This window comes from Penaeus chinensis, chromosome 5 (assembly GCF_019202785.1).
Source record: "Penaeus chinensis breed Huanghai No. 1 chromosome 5, ASM1920278v2, whole genome shotgun sequence".
Lineage (NCBI taxonomy): Eukaryota > Metazoa > Arthropoda > Malacostraca > Decapoda > Penaeidae > Penaeus > Penaeus chinensis.
In genome coordinates, this window is record NC_061823.1 from 39,032,365 (window position 1) to 39,044,762 (window position 12,398).

Consider the following 12,398-nt stretch of genomic DNA (forward strand, 5'->3'; position numbering starts at 1 on the left):
CACACGCGAATACACACACACGCGAATACACACACATGCGAATACACACACACGCGAATACACACACACCTACACAAGCACACACATTATCTTACTAGACAGACACATTGTAGTAATATCGTAGTCTTCTAGTTACATCCCCAAGTGCCCTCTGACCACGCCTTGACCGTGCCCTAAAGACAGAATCTATCTCTTTAATCTCCTTTTCTCCCCCTCCCCCCGCAGTGGAAGTGATTGAGCCGAGCAGATGGTTGGGCGCGACTCTGGTTCCGCTGCTCGTGGCCTGGTGGGGCCTCGCTCGCCGCTCCCTTTCCTTCAGCGGCGCCGTCTGCGGTGAGTAAGGCTCTGCTAGAGGCTCCTGAATCTCCGGGGGTCTTAGGTGCGGTTGTGCATGGCAGGCTGGTAATGGTGGGTGGGTGGGTATTGACGGTCGTGGTAGGCTGGTAATGGTAGGTACGTGGTTATTGACGGTCATGGAAGACATATTTTGGTATCTTCATGGTAGGCCGTTGCTGGTACCTCCATGGCCGCTGATACTATTTGTGTTGGCGAGCATCTACATCAACTCGGGGCATCTTTCATGTAACTCCCTTAGTACTTGTGTGTTGTGTCTACCATCAAACACCGCCATTTATTAAAGCGTCTGTGCCTATGAGCGTCATTCATTATCGTTGCCGACTTTGTAGTAGGTTTGGTCACCTTTATTTCTACCCATCATCCTCGCCGTCGCCCTGCTCTATTTGCCAAAGTCATGCAGCGGCTTCTTCCATCGCCATAGCTATTTTGCTGTTCACTTGAATAGAACCGCCAGGCCGTTCGTGGTTCATTGGCACTTGTCGAACCTCGTATTGACTCGCCATTCGGATATGGGAGTTCTCTGCTCTGCTCTTCTCTGCTCTTCTCTGCTCTTCTCTTCTCTTCTCTGCTCTTCTCTTTTCTTCTCTGCTCTTCTCTTTTCTTCTCTGCTCTTCTCTGCTCTTCTCTTTTCTTCTCTGCTCTTCTCTTTTCTTCTCTGCTCTTCTCTTTTCTTCTCTGCTCTTCTCTTTTCTTCTCTGCTCTTCTCTTTTCTTCTCTGCTCTTCTCTTTTCTTCTCTTCTCTTCTCTTCTCTTCTCTTCTCTTCTCTTCTCTTCTCTTCTCTTCTCTTCTCTTCTCTCTCTCTCTCCCTCTCTCCCTCTCCCTCTCTCCCTCTCTCCCTCTCTCCCTCTCTCCCTCTATCCCTCTCTCCCTCTCTCCCTCTCTCCCTCTCTCCCTCTATCCCTCTCTCCCTCTCTCTCTCTCTCCCTCTCTCCCTCTCTCCCTCTCTCCCTCTCTCCCTCTCTCCCTCTCTCCCTCTCTCCCTCTCTCCCTCCCCCTCCCTCTCCCTCTCCCTCTCCCTCTCCCTCTCCCTCTCCCTCTTCTTCTTCCTCTCCCTCTCCCTCTCCCTCTCCCTCTTCTTCTTCCTCTCCCTCTTCTTCTTCCTCTCCCTCTCCCTCTCCCTCTCCCTCTTCCGCTCCCTCTCCCTCTCCTCCTCCCCCGCTCTTACTCACGGACTTGCCATGTTATTGCTATTAATCTTCCTCTTTCTCTGATAACTTCCGTATCCGCCATTCGGCTATGGAAGTTATCGGCGAAGGGAGGCGACAGAAGAGAGGACGTAGTTCTTCAAAGATAAATGGAGAAATAAATGGATTTAAGAGTAGATTTGTTTGGGTTTTCTCTCTCGGGTTCTCTTGGCGCGCGTCTCAAACGTTTCCTTTCGCCTTCGTATTTATCTTCGTCTCGGGCTTATGTGCGGCACAGGCCTGCACCACCAGTTATTCAGAAGCGCTCGTAGGCCTACGCTTGTCTTTTTTTTTGTTTTTGTTTTTTTTTGAATGGAATTTCCTGACTCGATTATCCTAATGACGTATACGCACGTACGCACGCACACGCACGCACACGCACACGCACACGCGCACGCGCACACGCACACGCACACGCACACGCACACGCACACGCACACGCACACGCACACGCACACGCACACGCACGCACACACACACACACACACACACACACACACACACACACACACACACACACACACACACACACACACACACACACACACACACACACACACACACCATTTTTTTTTCTTTCAAATTAATATTTTGTATTTATCTCAGTACTTAGAATACAAAAAAAAAAATGAATCAAAAAAAAAAAAAAAAATCTGCGGATCGAAAATATCCATATTATATACACAAGGAAATGCCTTTAAATGAATGAATTTGGTAAAATAAGCGAGTTTAATGGTCGGCGGGTGAATGCAACGGCCTCTGTGGAAAAGCTGTTTAATTCTCGGCCAAGCGTCGGGCAGGCCATACGCTATTCACTCGGGAGGAGAGGGAAACCGAGGACTGTGTTTGTCTATGGATATTTATGGCTGCGTTTACGACCGTGTCTGTCTGTATCTGTCAGGGCGGATATTTATTACATACGTACGTACATGCATACATACATACGTACATGCATACGTACATATATACGTACATACATACGTACATATATACGTACACACATACGTACATACATACGTACATACATACGTACATACATACATACATACATACATACATACATGCATACATACATACATACATACATACATACATACATACATACATACATACATACATACATACATACATACATACATACATATATAAATATATACATATGTAAAAACATACATACATACATACATACATACATACATACATACATACATACATACATACATACATACATGCAAACATACATGCACGCACGCACACACACACACACACACACACACACACACACACACACACACACACACACACACACACACACACACACACCCACACACACACCCACACACACACACCCACACACACACCCACACCCACACCCACACCCACACCCACACCCACACCCACACCCACCCCCACCCCCTCCCTGCCCCACACACACACACACACACACACACACCCACACCCACACCCACACCCACACCCACACCCCCCACCCCCACCCCCCCCCACCCCCCCACCCACCCACACATCCCCCCTCTCCCCCCCTCCCCCACCCCGACCCCACACACACACATACACATACACATTAGCATAGATGGGAGGCTGAAGGATGATCGTTTGAAATAAAAGCGCCAAGAGGTCTTAAGCAGACTGAGTGGGAGACACGCAGGCAGGGAGGGGAGGTTTGTGTCGGTGGGTGCGTGTGCGTGGATGTACACGTTTGATTGTTAATGGTGGTAATGATGCTGATGCTGGTGTTAATACTGTTGGTTGGGTGTGGCGGTGATGGTGATGGTGGTCGTTATGGTGGTAGTGATGGTGATGGAGATGATGATGGTAGCGGTGATGGTTATGATGTTGATGGTGGTAGTGGTGATGGTTATGGTAGTGATGGTGATGGAGATGATGGTGATAGTGATGGTAGTGGTGGTGATGGTGATGGTGGTCGTTATGGTGGTAGTGATGGTGATGGAGATGATGATGGTAGCGGTGATGGTTATGATGTTGATGGTGGTAGTGGTAATGGTTATGGTAGTGATGGTGATGGAGATGATGGTGGTAGTGGTGGTGATGGTGATGGTGGTCGTTATGGTGGTAGTGATGGTGGTAGTGATGGTGATGGAGATGATGATGGTAGCGGTGATGGTTATGATGTTGATGGTGGTAGTGGTAATGGTTATGGTAGTGATGGTGATGGAGATGATGGTGATAGTGATGGTAGTGGTGGTGATGGTGATGGTGGTGGTGATGGTGATGGTAGCAGTGGTGATGGTTATGATGTTGGTGGTAGTGGTGGTGTTGGTGATGATGGTAGTGATGGTAATGGGGATGATGGTGATAGTGATGGTAGTGGTGGTGATGGTGATGGTGGTAGTCGTGATGGTGATGGTAGTGATGGTGATGGGAATGGGGATAGTGATGGTAGTGGTGGTGATGGTTATGATGTTGATGGTAGTGGTGGTGATGGAAATGGTGGTGGTGGTGGTGATAGTGGTGGTGGTGGTGATAGTGGTGGTGGTGGTGATAGTGGTGGTGGTGATGGTAGTGGTGATGGTAGTGGTTGTGATGGTGATGTTAGTAGTGGTGATGGTGATGGTAGTGGTGGTGATGGTGTTGGTGGTGGTGATGGTGATGGTGATGCTAGAGGTGATGGTAGTGGTGGTGATGGTGATGTTAATGGTGATGGTGATGGTAGTGGTGGTGATAGTGATGGTGATGGTGGTGAAGATATGATTTTAGTAATCATAATGGTAGTGACTGATAGTAATGAGGATAATGATGATAGCAGTTATAGAAGCCTAATGATGATGATAGTAGTAATGTTAGTAATGATAGCATTAATAATAGTAATGGTGATGTTAATAATATTAATTATGAAAATGATAATTATAATGATAGTGATGATTTTGATGGATGAAAGTGATGTCGGTGATGATGAAGACGATGAATAGAATTGATGAATGAGATCAGGCGATTAATGGAAAGTGCGTTTCGACAGGTCTGGTGGTGGGCTTCATCCTGACGCTGAGCAGCTACGTCTATCTGGTGGACCTGATGGTCTTCTTCGTCACCTCCTCGAGAGCCACCAAGTACAAGTCGGCAAGCAAGCGCAAGCTGGAGGAGAACTTCAAAGAGGGTGAGAGAGCGTTGATTTTTTAAAAATAAATTTGTGTTTTTCTTTTTTTGGAGGGTGAAAGATTGTTGATTTTTTTTTTTATGTTTTTGTGTTTTTCTTTTTTTGTTTTTGTTTTTGTTTTGGGTTTTTCGTTTTTTTTTTTGTTTATTTAGTTTTGTTTGAGGAGTCTTTTTTATTAATGAACTGATGAAAAACTTCACTTTTATCCTTTATTTCTTTCCAATTAATCTGAAAATAAACCCAAGTGTACCAAGTTCTCTCCATCGGGAGCCTCATATTTTCATCATAATTTGTATTTCGGTCCATATGTTTTGAAAGATTTACTTTATCAACCACATTTCATGCTTGTGGATTAATTGGAGTGTAATGCCAGATCTTGCATTATCAAGTATTAGAGTATTAGATATTTATGTATATATTTCAAATTGTTTCATGTATTAATCTGGTTTGAGTTAGTAGAAAGTTTTATTAGGAAACTGATTATATATGTGCTGAAGTTAATGCATTGATTAACAATAGCTATAGAGGAAGTTCTCCAATGCATACTTGATGAAATTGGCACAATAAACACCTATGAATTGTAGCTTACTCTGACACTAACCTGGTACATGACTCATAAAATTTACATAGATAGACAATATCACTGGACTGTACTTATACCTGTGTTTGTATTTTTGGGTGTGGACTTCTTACATAGTTAGCATTTTTTTCCATTCCTCACAGAAATTTTGCAAATCATTAGAATATCTGTGGAAGTAGAGTTTAAGAAAGAGAGATTTACATTCCAAATTTAACTTCTACATCATCATATAGATAAGAAAAAAGAAAAAAATATATATGCCTGTTTTTGCAGGAGGTGAACGAAACTGGGTACAAGTGGTTTGCAATGGCGGTGTTGCAAGCTTACTGGCCTGGCTCTTCATCGTGGACTGTGGGTGCGGAGAAAACCCAGTAGACCTCGTTTACAAGTACCGCTGCTCCTGGCTTAGCGTTGCCATTCTCGGTGAGTTCAGTGCATGTTTGGATTGGGGTGAAATTTATATGTCTCAGTAAATTCTACTGTTTTGTAATCTGCTTGGCCAAGTTACTTTGTATTTTTTTTTTCTAGATTTGTGTTTTGTTTGAATATGTCACTTTTTAGTCTGTAACCCATACTTGTTTTATTGTGAAATTGCTAATTGATATAAAAGGTAAGGCAACTAACCAAAGCTTGATGAATTTTGTTTCTGAATATTATTTCTAGCCATTTGATTTTGAATATTTTTGGTTTATTTTTCTTATAGCATAATTAAATGTGAAAGATGACAAGTAGATGTCAATTGTCAGAAAGCATGTTTATTGAATGCATTGTTTAAACATTCATCTGTAACATAATCATTAGAATGTTCATGTTAATACACTGCAGTCATGTATGTAAAGTGAAGTTTACCAGGTACCAGGAAGGCTCTCCCATCTTGTAGATTCTGGATAAAAAACAAAATGGAAAAAAAAAATTCAACACTGTACAAGTTTTTGAGAACTCACTGTGCTCTAAGTGGCAATATGTTGCACTTCCAGACAAAAGAGACTTAAATGCTAGTCACTTATTTGAAAAAGTACATATAGAACATTTCAGAACAAAATAGCAGTACTGCACATCATCCTCCCATAGAGAACAGTACTTTATATTGAGCTAGAAGTATTTGTAGTATCAACATTGAACTTAGTCACTCTGGCATTCCCAGATAGACAGAGCAGATGGCCGTTGCTTTTTTAAAAAGGGTCTCAGAGATCAATAGCATATATTATTCTATCCAAAAGGCAGATTAACAGATAGGAAGTGATAATCATTCTCCAAATCAAGAGATATATAATGAGGATTGATAATTAATGTGTTATACAGCCAGATTGACTACTATCTTCATTCATCCATATTGCAGGTGCACTGGCATGCTGCAATGGTGACACGTGGGCCTCTGAGCTGGGGGCAGTCATGAGTTCCGGAGAACCTGTACTTATTACGTCTCTTCAGCCCGTGCCACGAGGTATGTACTCTTGTGTTATTATTATTATTATTATTATTATTTTTCATACACTGATGGCTCCATGTGTACGTAGTCAGTCACTGTTCCTACCTGAACTCGCTTATTAACCCCATTCTTCACAAGAAACTACAGGGGACATTGCATAAATCTGTGGTGATCAGGGGTAATGTTATAACTGTAATTAGTTAAATTGAAAAAAATCCCCGACAGTTGACTTTATGGCTAAGCATTTGTGGAGCCTTCTGCGTATAAAAATCTGTATATATACCTGGTTACCTGGTGCATTTATTTTGCAAGTGGATTTATATCGTCTGATGCCAGTTAATTGTCCAGACTTGTAAGTGTGGTGTTTGTGTTTTGCATCAATTCCCTATGAGTAAAATCAAAACATGATTGTGGTAATTTGTGCATATTGTTGATTTCTTTGTTAGAATATAAGAATGAACAGGGTTATAAAGATATGACCTATTGTTATTCTGTATATGACCCTAAAAATCATATTTTTATTCCATGACATATATAAATCCGTTTTGAATATATTATGCACATAAGTACTGTAGTGTTCAGAATGATTTTATTGTTCTTATCACATCATGGTAAAAACAATTTTGCTTTATTGGCTTGTAATGTCTTCCAAAAGATGAGGGAATCATTAACATGCTGTAATAAAAACTGGAGCTGAGATAGACTAACTTTTGGATGGAACTGAAATAAGAACTTAGTTTTACTGACCGTGCATACTTTGAATGAATACTAGGAATAATAGGAACTATTCTCACACAGGAACAAATGGAGCTGTGAGCACCTCGGGGATCATCATGAGCCTCTTGGGAGGACTTGTAGTGGGCATCGGGCACTACCTAACACTTCTGATGTTTGTGTCGAGTCCCGTTATGATCTCGGCACCGGCCCAGTGGCCCATAATCTTCGTAGGGGCAGTTGGAGGACTTCTTGGTAGTCTTATTGATTCTGTGATCGGTGCTACTATGCAGTTCTCAGGTATGAAACTAGGTGGGTTGTCAATTTCAGGAATATTATTATGTATGTGTGGCTTGATACCCTGCTGCGTGGTTTCTCAGCTTTTAGGAAATTATCATTTATGGTAGGTGTGGATGCCTTGTTCTGTTTTAAGCTGAGGCAAATTATATTCTGTGCAAGATAGATGAAAGGCAGAATTGTGATATCAAAATCCAGAAATGCAAAGTAGATCAAGAATAAGAATAAGATCTACTTTATGTTGATGGTCGTTGGTAATCGAGAAGCACTAAACTACTGCTGAGTGATGTGACAGGATTGTGCTGCCTCAAGATTTCAGTAAAGATACGGTAATTCTTTTCTTAAGCAAGCTGCATGTAAGTTTTCTGCTAGATTCTGAGTGCATCACAGAAATTTCTGGAAATTATTACTTGCAATTTTGACATGGCTTATGAGAGTATGAATTTAAATTCAAAGCTGCTTACAGCTTGCTTTGTATGTTAATATGAAAATATTAGATATGAGTGATATTCAATTTTTTTTTTAACTATCATGATCTTTTGTCATACAAATGTATGTTACAAGTTTTAGTGAAGAATATACTTAGAGATATGATTTTAAGAATGAATAACTATTTCATAAATTGCAGACTGATTTCTTGCTACTTGCAGGTATGGACTCCAATGGAAAGATTGTTGAGCGACCTGGAGATGGAGTAATACCAATATCAGGTACATACATCTTGGACAACCATGCGGTCAACCTCATAAGCTCTCTCCTAACTGCTCTCCTGCTCCCAAGGATTGCCCTTGTGATCATGTAGAGAGAAATAACTCACAAAATAATGTTGATCTGATTAGTTTAAAGAACATCCGTAGATTTTTTTTTTTTTTCCTTCATTCATACATGAACAAATTTCTATCTTGGCAGCTCTTACGTAGAGGTGCAAGATTAGGGTGACTAGGTATATTTTTGAAATTCCTGTTGAGGATATCTACTGTGACTGTGATAAGGGCAGCATCTTATGAATGTGCTTGGTTGACTGAAGTTTGAGAGGACCTTGCTGTGGAAGTGAATCCCTTTTCGTTATGTATGCTTTGGCCAGTGTTGTAGGAGGGACACTTTCCGCATTCAAAACACTCTTTGGAAGGAGAAAAAGTGTTTCTCTCATTTACAGTGGTTGTTTTCTTATTTTCAGGTGCTAAAGTGGGCATTTGGTAGTTCTCTCGTCCTGTTTGCATAGATGATAATGCCTCTTTTCAGATTGATTTCACTGTGTGTATGTTACTACTGCGTGTGAAATAAAATAGAGGTGCTTGATAGTTGTTATGCTGTATATAAACTAGAAGATTTTGTGAAGAAAAGGACTGTTATTATTAGGTTTGGAATTTTGGATACTGTACTTATATATTTTGTTGTTGTTGTTGATGTTTTTATATACTTATTTATTTATTATTTAGTTAGTTTTGAGTATTATTATTACAACTATTATTATTAATATGTATTATTATTATTATTATTGTCACTGGCACTGATTCTCTGTAGAAATCAGTTAATAATGAATGGACAAGTATAATATGTTCTCTATGATTTGAAAACAATATGAAAGTGAGAGAGAAAGCTTTGGGAAAAAGGAGGATATGGTATAAGTGTATTTTGTTTATTTCTTGAAGGGAGATAAATTAGGTTAATTGTTATTTGACAGAGAAAGAATAGTCAAAGAAAATAGTTTGTTGTTTATCAATCAAATATGTCCTTAGTTATTCAAAGGGGAGAATATAGGCTGTTCTTTGCTGTTGAACAAAACTGATTATTATTATTATTCATGGACGAAAAAATAGTGTAATACCTGTTCAAGGAAGATAAAATAGTCTGTTATTTGTTAATTGAGAAGTAGGATAGAAAAGGATTGATATGTTCATCAAAGAGTATCTAGGAGGTGCAGAAGCAAATCAAAATTATCAATATATAACAGGCATACATCAGTTGATGGATAATTGATTAATTATAAGGGCTTGCATTTTCCCTCCCAAGCATTTATACAAGATCCCGTATCGCTGATTATGATAACTGTGATAATTGGTGTGTCCTCTGAGTGATTTTGCTCTTTGTGATTAGCGCTGTACTGTGGAGAGCATACCCATGCTATGCTCAGCCTTTGTAAACAGATGAATGTTTTAGATATGTTCTACTTGTGTTTTGCTAGCTGTGAAGTGTCTGGACAGTATCTTGGGATTCTGTGACAGTATTAATAGTGTAGCATAAGTGAGCTTACCAATGCTAAGGGCAAAAGGCAAAGGGCAAGTGAGCATTTAATCATTTCTTAGCCATTATTCTTCCTTTTGCATTTCTATTTACTTCATTTTCTATTTATTAAGTCATGTTTTTTATGTTTTTGTTGAAGCAATTCTTACAAGTAGATGCATTTGAGCTTCAGAGGCTCTTTTTATGAATCTGTTATTATCAAGTGGCATGAAATGCAGCCCTCTTTACTCTGTTATAATGTCATTGCATAATCATTCACTTTGGGGTCCTTTTTTGGGGAGTGTGACCAGATTGTATTGCTGGGATTGCCTTTATTGTATTGGTTGTCAGTACTTAGGTTTCACAATGCAATTATGAAATGTTTGTAGCTTATATTGCTGTTATATACTTGTGATTTTTAAAATGTTTTCTAACAGCTTGTAAAAGATATGTATAATGTAGGTACAAGATGGAAGAGTGAATGACTTAAGATTGGAGGAGTGTGTGTAGTAATATATAACACACACACACACTCGCACTCACACTCACACTCACACTCACACTCACACTCACACTCACACTCACACTCACACTCACACTCACACTCACACATACAAAACACACACACACACTTACATATATAATATTAGGTACATATCTCTTGATTTTTATTAGAGGATGCAAGGCTCTCTTTGGCGACATGGTAGCCAATAGCAAATTTTTTTCTTGTTATTCGTCAAATAAGGGATGATATTCCTGGACATTGAGCAGTAGAGTTGCAGGTCCCAATTTTTTTTGTTGACATTTTTGTTGGGATAGTGGGTTGGGTGTATGCCGCTGATTTGCCAGGGTACATTTGTATGTAATTGATACAAAGCACATTTTGAAAACGACTGCACTTACCTTCTTTAGGTTGAAATATATATACACATATATATATATATATATATATATACTGTATATCTCAAGAAAGTTTAATGCTTTATATAAGTATGTGCATTACTGACCCATTGCAATTATATCTGACAATATTGTGTGTTCCATTTTGTAACTGAATACAAAGAAATGAAATATATTTATATTTTTGGTTGAACCTGAGTATTTTTTTCCCCCCAAAATATATAAATAATCATCATGGATAATCATTAAGTCATTAATTTTGTATTTCTTTTTTATTTTATGTCATCACTTTTTATAGGAAAATATGGTCATGGCTAGCAAAAGAATGCTTAAAAGTATAAGTAAAAACAAAAAAGGTAAACAAGGAAATTTTTATGAATATTTAAAGATGAACATAAAGATAGTAATGGTGAAAGATGAGGATAAATGATTATCATGATGATGAACTGTAGGATATTGCTTGAAATGATTGTGATGTGATGATGAAATAATCAGTAATAAAAAAGTTTGATGATGATTATGAAGATGGTGATAGTGGTGATGATGTGATGACAATATGAAGGTGAGGCAAGGTGATGATGATCATGATGACAACGATTATTTATGATGATGATAATGATGGTAAAGGTGATGTGAAATGAATGGCCTTTATGATTGTGACAGTGATGATTATGATCATTATTGTGGTGATGATAGTGATAATAATTAGAAGTAAATCAAGAATAACCATAGTGAAGTAATAATGATGATAATGATAATGACAATGACTAGAATGAGTGTGGCCATAACTAAGATGATAATGATTGTGATAATAATGATGATGGTTATATACATGATGGTGATAATCATGATGGAAATGATGATGATGATAATGACGTTGATGTTGATGTTTATGGTGATAATAATTATGATAATAAGAATGATAATATCAATACTACTAATGATAATAAGGATAATAACAACAACAATAATGATAATAAGAAGAATGGTAAAAAAAATACTACAAATGTAAGACAAGAAACCAAAAACAAGCAAAAGAACAAAAGAAAATCTCGTCATGAACCAACACCCAATATCAGGCATCATTTTTTCGACAATAATGGCCTCTTCTGATATTTGCTTTTCTTGTGTCATTTTGCCATTTTAAAAGTATCTCGTACGTGGTGTGAAAAGAGAAGAAGAAGGGGGGGAAGGGAGAAAGGGTAGAAAGAAAGGAGAGGAGAGAGAGTGGGTGGAGGAGAAGAAGAAGGAGAAAGAGAGGGAGAGGGAGAAGAAGAAGGAGAGGAAGAGGGAGAGGGAGAAGAAGAAGGAGAAGAAGAAGAAGAGGGAGAGGGAGAAGAAGAAGGAGAGGAAGAGGGAGAGGGAGAAGGGGAAAGGGGAAGGAGTAGGAGAAGGAGAAGGTGAAGGCAAAGGAGAAGGAAAGTTAAAAAGTGAAAGAGAAAGAATGAAAAGGAGAAGAAGGAGAAGAAGAAGAAGAAGGAGAGGGAGAAGGAGAAGGAGAGGGGGAAGGTGAAGGTGAAGGAGAAAGAGAGGGAGAGGGAAGAGAAAGAGAGGGAGAGAGAGAAGAAGAAGGAAAAAGA

At 39.3% G+C, this 12,398-nt stretch overlaps 1 protein-coding gene across 3 annotated transcripts in view; it reads left to right on the forward strand.

Annotated features, from left to right (window-relative positions):
• Window positions 1–11,011, forward strand: part of LOC125025878 (transmembrane protein 19-like) — a 21,664-nt gene extending 10,653 nt beyond the window's left edge. The window contains exons 2-7 of one of the 3 annotated variants that reach the window (XM_047614175.1): window positions 226–333; window positions 4,538–4,675; window positions 5,529–5,678; window positions 6,595–6,699; window positions 7,483–7,710; window positions 8,346–11,011. In XM_047614175.1, coding sequence (XP_047470131.1) covers window positions 226–333; window positions 4,538–4,675; window positions 5,529–5,678; window positions 6,595–6,699; window positions 7,483–7,710; window positions 8,346–8,497 — 881 coding nt within the window. In that variant the 3' untranslated portion in view covers window positions 8,498–11,011. The remainder of the gene's footprint in view (window positions 1–225; window positions 334–4,537; window positions 4,676–5,528; window positions 5,679–6,594; window positions 6,700–7,482; window positions 7,711–8,345) is intronic. The other 2 variants (XM_047614176.1, XM_047614177.1) reach the window with 2 other exon arrangements.
• The last annotated feature ends 1,387 nt before the right edge of the window (window positions 11,012–12,398 follow it).